The sequence below is a fragment of the Gracilinanus agilis genome, chromosome 3, assembly GCF_016433145.1.
Source record: "Gracilinanus agilis isolate LMUSP501 chromosome 3, AgileGrace, whole genome shotgun sequence".
NCBI lineage: Eukaryota > Metazoa > Chordata > Mammalia > Didelphimorphia > Didelphidae > Gracilinanus > Gracilinanus agilis.
In genome coordinates this window covers 14,791,233-14,803,928 of record NC_058132.1, presented here as the reverse complement: position 1 = coordinate 14,803,928, position 12,696 = coordinate 14,791,233, and the positions used below count along the sequence as shown (strand labels likewise).

The window sequence follows — 12,696 nt, the reverse complement described above, 5'->3', positions numbered from 1 at the left end:
ATAATCACCCTAGCAATTAAAGCAATGACTCCTAAATTGTTCTTTCTGTCTCCAGCATCCTTTGATTCTTACCCAGTATTTCTGACTGGTATATTTTCTTCATTGCCACTCTCATCATGTGCTAACTCTGATCATTGATTCTTTGCTCTCATAGCTCTTTTTTCCCCTGAAATTTAGGCTGCTATTCTTTCAATCCTTCTCTCTGTTGGTAGTTCTAAAGAGTCTGAGGACTTTGCCACCCTCTTCTCTGTTATGCTTCCTACAGGGTGGCTATCTCTGTTCTTATTTTTATCTCTCTGATGTATTTTGCATATTTCCTATGTTTACAGTTGAACTGCCTGTTACCTTTATCCCTCTCAAAGGTACTCTGTTTTTCTCTGTGGTCTACCTATTCCCTCTCTTCTCTCAGGCCTCTTCATTTTCTGTTTCTCTCCTTCCTGTTCTTTATCTCTCAGAAAAAAATGCCTTTCTTCACTTCTGCCTTATCTGTTATAAAATTATTCCTTTATCACCTTTTTGCTTAAAGTATTTAAAGACTCCCCATTCTCTAGAGCAGTGATAGCAAACCTGTGGCACAGATGCCAAAGCTAACACACAGAGCCCTCTCTGTGGGCATGTAGCTGCCCTCCTCCCTACCAGTTCATTATAAGAAAGGCAGAGAGACTCAGTGGAGCTGCTTTTTCCCCCTTCTCCATTGTGGCAGATAGCATTTTTTCACATCATTTGCCCCTCTACCCAGCAGCCCAAAGATAGCTCTTTCTCCTTCCTTGTGTGTCTATGTGTAGGAGACAGGACCCAGTATTCCATCTCTAAAAGACTCACCATCACTGGCCTAGAGGATAATATTTTGGAATTATGGGATAGATAGCATAAAGGAAACTTCAAGATCAAAAGATTCTTAATCCTTCATTTCCATTATCTTTAACCTCAATTAAGATCTTTCAAAGATATCTAAAATTTGGACCTGATCCTTCCTTTACTGAATACTATTTCATTTCTCCATCTAACTGGCATTCTTTATGCCAGTAAATGTATAGTGTTCTTAATTTAACTTCTTACTGAGTTCCCAGTTCATTTATAGGAATAAAAAATAATAATGGATTTAGTGCCCCGAGAATCAATTAAACATGATCTTTCTAACATATCTTGAGAATGACCTTCAGGAAATTGTTTTACATCTCTAACTTTAGTTTCCTCTTCTTTAAATGGAAGGACTTCTATAGGTAATCTCTTCAATCTTATTCAAGTATAAAGTTTATTCAATATTCAGTCCAATGTGTGAGTTTCATCTTTAATGCTTGTCATTTACACCAGTATTGACATACTCCTATTTTATTTAGCCTTTGTATCCAAATTCGTGCCCCATCTCTTGTGCTTGAAGCTTTCCCTGGTCTATGGAACTGAAAGTGAAATCTCCCTCCCCTGAACCCTAATTACTTTATGTAAATAATAGGATATAATGATAAATCTCTAGGAGAGGTCAGGAGATCTATATGGATTCATTGAATCTTTCTCTAAATAAAATCTATCTATTCATTCTTTCCAAAATGTGATGTTAATCATAATCTTTTTATAGCTTACTTGAAGAATTTCTGTCATTGGCATCTCTCTATTCTCTAACTCGTTTCATTGTTTCTTTGGACAACTATAGTTTATAGAAAAATTTTACCCCTATTAATAGAATTTTTCTTCAGCATATTGACTGTACGATGCTAATCTTATTTATGTCAGAAGCTCTGCAGTGTGCTAAAAACCTGTATCCTCCATGTGATATTGTAATGAAATGCAGAAAAGAAAATACAAAGGAGTGCACAATAAAATTATTCTACTGACAGATATTTATTGACAAGAAAAAAATAGTTTGCAGATTCTAGATTGAGAAATTGTTTTAGGCTTCATACAACTTCTTCATTTTGTAAGGGGAAAACATAAAAACTTGAGGCTCAGAATTGGATTTTGTTGTTCAATATGATAGGAAATAATAGTACAGTTGTAGAATTCAAGAATCATAATCACCAAACTTTGCTCTTTCCATTTAACCACTCCTAGTTCTGCTCATTAAGGCAGTATTATTAGTTCTACCTATTAATGTCAAAGAAAACTATGCAGTGCCAATTTATTGTGTCTATATCATATTTCTACATAGTGGTTTTTCAATTATCAATTTCCTAAAGATTGATTCTAGTTATTATTCTCCTTTAAAATTGCCCCTTTTCAAGAATAAATATGAACACTTTTATTAACAAGATTCTTATGTCATTATTTACATTTGCCTCACAATAACTGGCCTCCTCTGACTGCCTTCTAGTTATGTCTTGTTTTTCCGTGTTATGGCCAGAACATAACAGCATAGACCAGATGCAATCTAGCCAGTGAAGAGGACAGTGAAATGTACACTGTATATTTGGTCCCTTTCAGTTCAGGCAAATAACACAATAATGTTTAGTTGCCAGTTTACAGTTTTGAACCTATCCTTGAAGTACATATAATACCATGTTCTAGGCTTTTAAAAATTAATGTCATATCCCTAGTCATTTATTTTTCATCATATCCTTGCTTAGTTGTTATTTCAGTCATCGGGATGGGGAGGATGAAATATTCTAGAACTATTTAAAATGAGAACAGTATCAAGTTCAAACAAGAAAATTTGGAACAACTTATCATTTATAGGCTCTAGAAGATCAGGGTTCTAATCTGGCCTCAGACACTTACTAACTGTGTGACCTTTGGAAAAACATTTCACTTCTCTTTGCCTGAGTTACTTTATCCATAAAAAGGGACAATTATAATGACTACCTCTCAGGGATTTTGTGAGGATCAAATGTAATAATAAAGGTAAACTATTTATTGCACTGCCTTCCATGTGATAAGCTCTATATAAATGTGGTTTGTCTTTATTTTTATTACATTTAGCCTAGAATTCTTTCTTCTTTATATTTACTCAATGAAAGCTATAAGAAACATCATATCTTATTTTTATATCTTATTTAATATTACCTGTTTTATATCTTATTTAATATTACCAATAAGATTCCCTTTAAAAAGATCAATAATTTATAACTTTCTGTTAATATTGTATAATTTTGAAAGGTATATGGAAAGCAACTAAGAAATGATGGATTAGAGTAATATGACATCCTTGGAATCAAAAGTTTTTTATCTAGTTAAAAACGGGAAACTTTTTCAGTGAACTGTGTCATATATACAATATTACCTAATCTGAAAAACTACTTTCAAAAAGCTATGTACTCTCTTCAGTAAAGTCATCAAGGATTTTATTCAATATACTTAGAGATTATTCTTAAAGTCATATTGCTTAGGAGAGTAGGGATATCAAAGATTTATATTTTCTTCTTAGTTAGTTTAATATTAATGAGGCCCAAGATGCTTAAAATACATTTCTCACTTCTCATTTCTTCATATACTTCAAAAGTTTATATCATAATACACTTAAAATTGTGTTAGTCACATCACTAACCTCATCTATGTACACAGAATTAAAAAAGCATAGAAGTTGAGAACTGGAAGATACCCTACTAGCAATACATTTAGAGTCATGCCTAAAAAGAATCTCTACTGTAATAGTACTGATAATCAATCATACAGCCAGTACTTGAAGAATCCCAACATATGGGAAACCACTACAAAATTAGGACAACTTTCTAATTTTGTTATCCAGTGTTTGGAGAGTTCAGATTTTTAGGAATTATCATCATCATCATCATCATTATCATTACAATGAGCCTAATTTTTTAAATAATTTCTTTTAATTGACAATAATTCCATTTTCTAGGCACACATATAACAAATCTGTTTTCTCTTAAACATAATTAATTTTTAAGTAGCTGAACCAAGCTTCTAAACAGTATCTATTCTGTTCCAACACACAATTTAAAGAGTTTTTAGAAAATTTATTACATAAAAGGGAATTTTCTGAATATTATAATTGACTACCTAGTGTATGTTCACTGTGGAAATCATATCTTTCCTGACATGCTAAGAGTCCATTTTCCTTATTCATTGTCATCCCATGTTCAAAGGATAATGCATATGCTGATATTATTTTTAAAATACTCCATGTAATTTATTATATATACAGCATTTTAAAAGTAATCAAATATTTATTATATGTCTACTATGTGCCAGGCACTCTTCTGAGCATCACAAATAAGAAAGGAAATAATTCCCAGGCTTGGGGGAAAGTCCATAAAAACCACTATGTAGAAATATGATATAGACACAATAAATTGGCTATAATCATAGAAGAATGAAACTAGCAATATAGAATAAAGTATAATTTGAGAGGACAAAATTTTATCTGCTACCCCAATAATTTAGCAAATGAAGGAGATGGAAGTGAGGAAAGAAAGGATGTCAAGTAAAGGGAAGAGTCAGTGAAAATGCAGTGAATTAGGAGATGGAATCTTTAATTTGAGGAATAACAAGGAGGCCACTGTCACTGTATTGTATAGTACATGGTGAGGTTGAAGGGGTAAGAAAAATAGGAAGGATTTCAATAGATATGGAAAAAGCATTTGACAGAATATAACATCCATTACTTATAAAACATTAGAAGAAATTAAAATGAATAGAACTTTCCTTAAAGTGATAAATTGTTAAAACCACAAGCAAGAATTATATGTGAGGATAGATTAAAACCCTTCCCAAAAAGGTCAGGTATAAAGCAAAGATGACCACTATCACCACTACTATTTAATATTGTACTAGAAATGTTAGTTATAAAATAAGAATGGAAAAAGAAATTGGAGGAATTAGAACAGGTAATGAGGGAAAAAATGATCATTCTTTGCAAATGATATGATAGTATAACTAGAGAATCCACAAAAATGAATAGAAAGAATTAATGCCCTCAAAGTCATCAGATACAAAATAAACATAAATCATTAGTATTTCTATTTATCATCAACAAAGTTCAGCAACAAGAGATAGAAAAGGAAATTCCATTCAAAATTACTATAGACAATATAAAATAACTGGAGATTAACCTATCAAAACAAACCCTACAAATATATGATATAACTAAAAAATATTCCACACAAATAAAGTCAGATATAAACAATCATGAAAATATTAATTGCTCATGGATAGGCTAAGCCAATATAATAAAAGTGACAATCCTACCTCAATTAATGCACTTTTCAGTGTCCTACCAAATAAAGTACCAAAAATTATTTAATAGAACTAAAAAAAATAACAACAAAATTCATTTGGAATAATAAAAGGCCAAGAATAACAAGAGAATCAATGAAAAAATACAAAGGGAGGAGGTCTGGCTGTTATAGGTTTCAAACTATACTATAAAGCAGTAACCAACAAAATAATATGTTACTATATAACAAATAGAGGAGTGGATCAATGGAAAGGTTAGAAAATCAATTTAAAGTAGTAGTTACCTAATTTTCAATAAACCCAAAGATCCAAAGTTTTGGGGAAAGAGTTCACTATCTGATAAAAAATACTAGTAAAACTGGAAAACAACATAAATAACACAGAGAATAGCATAATACTCCATTACACAGGATAAAGTTAAAATGGATATTTGCTCTAGAAATAAAGGGTGACATAATAAACAAATTAGTGAAACATGGAAAAGGTTATGTGTAAGGCATATTATAAGGGAAGAATTTATGACCAAATAAGACATAGAGAACATTATGAAAAATGAAACATAATTTTTATTACATAAATTTAAAAGATTTTGTACAAACAAAACCAATTCAACCAATATTAGAAAAGAAATAATAAATTGGGGGAAATAATTATAGCAATCATCTCTGACATTTCTCATTTCTCAAGTATATAGAGAAATAAATAAAATTTATAAGAATAAATTCAATTTCCATTCAAAAATGCTCAAAGGATATGAAAAGGCACTTCTTCGAGGAAGAAATTAAAACTATCACTAATCACATAAAAATACTTAAAATCACATTCAATTAGTGAAATTCAAATCAAATCAACTCTATGACACCACCTTCCAGATTGACTCTCACAACCAAAATGGAAAATGATAAGCATTTGAGAGGATGTTGGAAAAATAGGAAGGAAATGGAAAAATGGAGGAAAAGGTTGAGAAGACAATTTACAAACATAATGGCAGGATCCTTTGGACTCGTATTCTCCTCTATTTAATCTTATATTTTGGAATAGGAAAGTTTTCCATTTGGTAGATCATGGTACCCCTGAAATCTTTTAAATAAAGAAGAAATCTTTGTTGCATGATTGGTTCTTCCAAAATTATTTATGACTTTTACCTTAAATCAAACAGAATTAAATGAATTTTTTCGTTTTAAATAAATGACAGGGCAGCCTATGCCTCTAAGTACAGAGTTAATCATATATTCTTAGTATTTTTGCAATGATATCCCTCCTCCTTTTTGGTAGCAAATTTTTTCAAATGTTTTATAACCAGTCTTACTGTTACAGTCACCTAACATCACTGTATTTCATTACTGTTTTGAATTGGTAGACATTACTTGTTTCAACTTTCTAATTCAGGCAACTAGGGAAAATTGGTTATTTAAATTACCTTCTCCTTTCTCATTTGTTTAAGTTTACAGTTTTACATTCTTATATTTTTTTCTTGAATGATTAAGAATAAAATGTATCCTCAAATGGGGAAGTGAGAAAAATGTTTAAAGCTCTAATTTTCAATTAAGTAATAAACCCTACTTTAATTTTTATATAGTTTCAAAAATAATTTTGTCAAATATCTACCAATTTCATAAAAGTTAACACTCATTTTAAAACTTGCCTTCCAAATTCTCTCACATCCCTCTGAACCCTTCCCCATCTTGTAGAAGTCAAACAATTTCATTTTTAGTATACATTTGGAGACTTGCAAAATATATTTTCATATTACTCATGTTGTAGAAGAAAACACAAACCAAATAAAACAAAAAATTGAAAAAAATCATGTTTCACTCTACATGTATTGTTCATTAGCACTCCCTTTGGTGATGCATAGAATATTTGATCATGGAATTCTTTGGAACTCACTTCAAGTTGAAGTGAGTTCAATGGGTCCCTTGATCAGAGTAGCTAAGTCTTTTATGATTGATCATCCTTGCAATATTACCATTACTGTATATAATATTCTCCTAGTTCTTATTCTCTTCACTGTGCATGTGTTCATATAAGTCAGGGGTTGGCAACCTTTTTGGCCGTGAGAGCCATAAACGCCACATTTTTTAAAATGTAATTTCATGAGAGCCGTCCAGTGCTCACAGTGCGGCTCCTGTAACAGCGCCTGAAAAAAATTGGACTTTGTGGCTCCTGCAGAAAGAGCCATATCTGGCCCTCCAAAGAGCCAGATATGGCTCAAGAGCCATACATTGCCAACCCCTGATATAAGTGTTACCAGGTATTTCTGAAAGCACCCTGCTCATCATTTTTTTATAGCACAATAGTATTCTATCACAATCATATACAATTTATCTAGCCATTCCCCAAGTGATGGATTTCCCCTTAATTCCCTTAATTTCACACAAAAAGAACTTCTATGAAAATTTTTGTAAAAGTTCAACTTTCATCTCTTTTGCCCTGCCCCTCTTCTAAAGGCTATTCATATCTGGGAATGTCAATTGTCCTCCGTTTGCTTCAGTTTCCTCAATTGTAAAACAGGGATGATAATAACAAGTACTATATAGAGCTGAGGTGAGGAGTAAATAAAATGATCACTGTAAAGTGTTTATCACACTCTTTGGAACATTGTATTATATAAATTTTTCCTATTATCAACTTGATCCCAAGTAGCTAATACTATTTTAATAAGCACATGTACTTTCCTTATCTCTTTTAACCAGAGGCTTTATAAAAAAACATTCATTTTTTTCTTGTCTCATGAAATATTATATATATTTATATCATATAAATCTTGTAAAACTTATACACTAAATTATATATGCATATATAACATATTATCACACCTACATTATCATATGTTTTATATCAACTCTCCAGCCCTATGGTAACAAATACACATTTCCTTCCACTTGCTAATGGAGGATACCTTTCTCTAAGCAATAAAAAGCATCAGTGACCCTTTCTCTGTCTCATTGTTCATTTGTCAGTATTTAAACAATGAACTTAACAAAGAAAAAAATTATACAACTTTTATCATGATTAGATTCTGAAAATTTCAAAAATCACATAGAGAAAATAATTTAATATTTATTTTAAAAGAATTCATGTAGGTGAAGATTCTGATTTCATTCACTGACTTCATTCATATTTTATATTGATTTTACCATTTTAAAATTAAATTTTATTTATTTGTTACATTAAAATATCCAAGTAACACCCTCCCAGGGGTCTCCACTTATTAGAAAAGGCATCATTTGACAAAAAGATATATGTTTATATAAAACTCTGTCTTGTCTTTTCCTATTCATCAGTCCTTTCTCTGGAGTTGGATATATACCAGTTATTTTTCAAACAACATATGTTTCTATATTTAATTATCTCTTGGTTCTGCTCATTTTACTCTTCCTAGCTTTAGAAAGGTCTTTCCATGTTTTTTTTAATTAACCTGTTCATCATTTTCTTATGGCACAGTATTGTTCCATCACCATCGTATTCCACAACTTGTTTAAAACTGATGGACATCCTTTCAATTTCCAGTTCTATTCTGCCCAAAGATTGTTACTATAAATATTGTATGACATATAGGTTCTTTTCCCTTTTCCTTGATCACCTTAAGAAATAAACCTAATAGTGGTATTGCTAGGTCAAAAGTTGTAAATACTAAGTCATTGGGCATAATTTCAGGTTATTCTCCAAAATGGTTTGGACCACTTCAGAGTTCTATCAACAGTGTATCAGTCTCCCTGTTTTTCCACAACTCCTTTGACATTTGCCATTTTACCTTTTTATAAACACAATCTGAAAGTTTCTATGATTATTTTTATAACATATTGATATTTTATTTTATTTCTAATGGAACTTAGGTTTATTTAAGGCAGAAAATCTTTCACTTATGAATTATCTTCCGTATGACCTGGTTTTTATCAGGCACATAATTGGCAATTAATAAATGCTTCTTTATGAACTATGTTTTTCTTCATATTTGGGTCAATTATTGCAGTATTAAGACATCGTTCCATATATGTATATGAAAATTACACATATTTATGAACTGGATGAAATTTGAGATTTTACAGTATTACACAAAGATAAAGAAGCTATGAATATATTGGAGTTAAATGGGAAAGTTTTTATTTTAATAATAATTTTCTAAGCTTAAGTTTTAAATGTAATTTGTTAAACTGAACTATTTTCCACTTTGATTGGAAGCCAGCCAGCAGTTTCCAGTTATCTTGAAAGGTGTGATGGTTTAGCCGAGAGGGAGGAAGAGAGAGTCGTAGACACAGTGCATTTCCAGAAGCTGTTCTGAGAATTTCCTGTGAAATTTTTATTTTTTATACCCTTCTCTCACAGTCACACAGATTAAGGGAAAATTTACGTTTCAAAAACAGGGAAGTGCTCAAAGTTATACTGGTTAATGCTGGCACACCTAACGAATTTCTACAAAATTCAACATAAAAATTACATTTAGTCTAAACATTTGTCAAGGCTACCAAAACTCTATTTTATCTAAGGTTTATTTTTATAAAAAACAACCTTCAATATATTTCAAAAGTGGATTAAAGTGTGAGAACCCCAAATTCAGGGGGACAAGTCTAACATGGGAAAGTAGTGAAGTATGAGAATGTTTTGTTTTCATAGAGTTAAATTCAATGTGAGAAAGGATTGAGGCAAAAAGGTATTTTTGTTTTGCCATGCTGTGTCCTTCAAGCTCTTGAGATAGCAAAAAAAAAGCAGCTTCTCCTGTCTTGTTTTTTCTAAGGGTAGGAACTATTAACTCATTAAATGCTGTTTTATTATAGAGCATTAAGGGGAATTCTATAAGGGAAGTTTTATAAATGGATTTCTATAAAGAAATTTTATATCTATACCTCAAAACTTGAGGCTATCCTAAAATATAGATTATAATAATTTCAATAATAAAAGGTGTTAATCAGAAGAGAGTCACACAGAGGGGTCTGATTGGCTATCCATATATCCTGTGGCCTGATTTTCAGACAATAGGGATCAATATGAGGCTCTGCCATCTACATTGACTCAATGGACCCTGATGGAGACCCTTATTTCTCTAAGGGGCTCCCAGCCCCACTTATAATCTAAAACATATCTGCCCATCAATAATCATGGCAACAAGGCAATAGAATGGTTTTCCCTTTCACAGAACATCTATTATTCAGTCTTAGATTATTTCATTTAAATTTTCCTATTATCATTAACATCATCAATTGAAATATTTTGTCATTTTTAATTTTTGTACAGTAGCTATCTAAACCCATGTTATTCTTGTGCAGTAACTCCTATTATCATTTTCCTTTTGTGAGAAAAAATTGTGGTTGAGAGTATTGAATTGACTTGATAAGTGTTACATAACTGGCACATGTTGGATGGGGTATTTCAGTTGTCTTCTGATGGCAAGTTCATCAATCACTCAATCAACTACGGCAAAAGATTAATACTTCACCATTTGAAAAGTAGTATCAAGTCATAGTCACATATGAAGACTTTATTAATACCATAACAATATAGGTAGAGGGAGTGTGAGAGTGTCAGGTATGGAGTCAAGAATACTCATCTTTGTGAGTTCAAATCTGGATTCAGACACTAACTTTGCCATCCTGGGCAAATCCCAAAACTACAAATGTCTGTTTCCTCCTCTTTAATAAAAGGAGTTGGGAAAGTAAATAGCAAACTACTCCAATACCTTGGGAAAAAAGCTCCCAAATGGTGTCACAAATAGGTAGATTCAACCTTAAAAGGACTGAAAATCATCCTTTCAGTCATTGATAATATCAGCTTCGAAGATGTTATTTTTAAATATTTTTGATCAATCATTTAAAAAATATATTATGAAAAATGTCCCGCTAAAAGTCTATTTGGAATTGAACTTGTGAATATCTTCTTCTGGCAGAAAAGTGAAATATCAAAAGGAAAATCCTCCAGAAGGAAAGTTGTATGTCTGATATCTATGATACTATCTAATTAATTGTCCCTTTCCAACTACCAATGAAACATATGAAAATCAAGGAGTTTGATATCTCAATTTTATTCATAACAAAGTTATTCTTCACATTCCCAAAAGAGCCCCATTCTCAAGAAGCATCCTTTAGGAATTTAATGAATCTCTTATTTTTCTTTAGGCTCTTGGTTCTTATGGAATGTACCACTACTGTTCTCCTCAAGAAATTGAGAAAATGAAGCTTCATGAATTACTGGTGGCTATTCTCTTCATCACGCAGATTGGAATTGGGTTTTTAGGGAATTTCTTCCAACTATGCCTTTACATCTCAGCTTTTCACAGTGGTCACAGCCTAAGGCCAATAGACTCTATTTTTGTCAACTTGGCCTTGGCTAACTTGAAAGTGCTTCTGTCCAAAGGTGTCCCTCAAACAATGTTCTATTTGGGCTTGAAAAATTTCCTTGATCCTTTTTGTTGTAAATTTATTGTGTACCTTCAAATTCTGTCCCGAAGTGTTTCCCTCAACATCACCTGCCTCCTGAGTGCTTTTCAAGTCATTACTATCAATCCCAGTAACTCCAGGTGGTCTGAACTCAAAGCCCAAGCTCCAAAGTACATTGTCCATTCTTGTATCTTCTGCTGGTGCTTCAATCTGTTGATAAATTTCACTATGCTTGGGATCATGCATAACTCAAGGTTTATGAGTAACAACACAAGATGGTGGCATCTAGGATATTGTTCAGTTGGAAGTCCTAACTCATTTAATGCCTCATTTCATGTAATGGTCTTCTCTCTTCCTGATGTCATTTGCATGGCATTCATGATCTGGGCCAGTGCCTATCTGGTTTTTCTTCTGCGTAGCCACCATCAGCAAGTCCAACATATTCACAGTCACAACATTTCTCCCAGAATGTTTCCTGAAATAAAAGCCACCCATGGAATTCTTTTACTAGTGTGCACATATGTCTCCTTCTATTCCATTGATTCCATCTTGACATTTTCCTCTTTTCAATTTGGCAAATATGACTCTTTTCTCCTTCCCACTGCACAGTTCATGGCTTCATGTTTCCCAGCTATTAGTCCCTTTCTCCTGATATCCTATGATTCCCAACTCCACAGATACTATTATCATCTAAGATGCAAGAAAAATTCTCAATAATTGCTTCCCAATCATGCCTCATTCAAACATTCCACTCACATTCTGCCAAACAGACTCTTTCCAGAGACTGGTGGAAAGCAGTCATCTAAAATTTAGGTCAAATGATTATGGAGCTTCTGGATAGAAATTTCTGTAATAATAAGGGATTCCAAGAGCTTCTTTGTTTAGAACCAACTACTCTAATTTAGACATTAAATATCCTACTCCAAATAACATTGGTAGGAAGTAACAGAATCAATTCTTAGATTCATATCTTAGGATTCCAAATTCACTGAAAATTCCTTTACTCTATATGAAGTCCTTATCTTCTTTACTTTCTCTTTGTCATATGAGGTTTTCTATACTATAAAAACCTTTAAATATTTTGATAGAAAATAGAGTGTAGTGAATAAAGATGTAGACTCAGAGATTAAAATGCTTTGGATAAAATCTTATTTCTCTCATCTAGGAACACTTTACCATGTGTAAGACTTTA

At 32.1% G+C, this 12,696-nt stretch overlaps 2 protein-coding genes across 2 annotated transcripts in view; both read left to right on the top strand.

Annotated features, from left to right (window-relative positions):
* The window catches only part of LOC123240770 (zinc finger protein 91-like), a 730,881-nt gene that overhangs the window by 311,609 nt on the left and 406,576 nt on the right, over window positions 1-12,696 (top strand). The window lies entirely within an intron of this gene.
* On the top strand, window positions 11,298-12,221 carry LOC123239899 (vomeronasal type-1 receptor 1-like). Its single transcript, XM_044667222.1, has one exon. It carries the CDS (start codon window positions 11,298-11,300, stop codon window positions 12,219-12,221), a length of 924 nt encoding a protein of 307 aa, XP_044523157.1.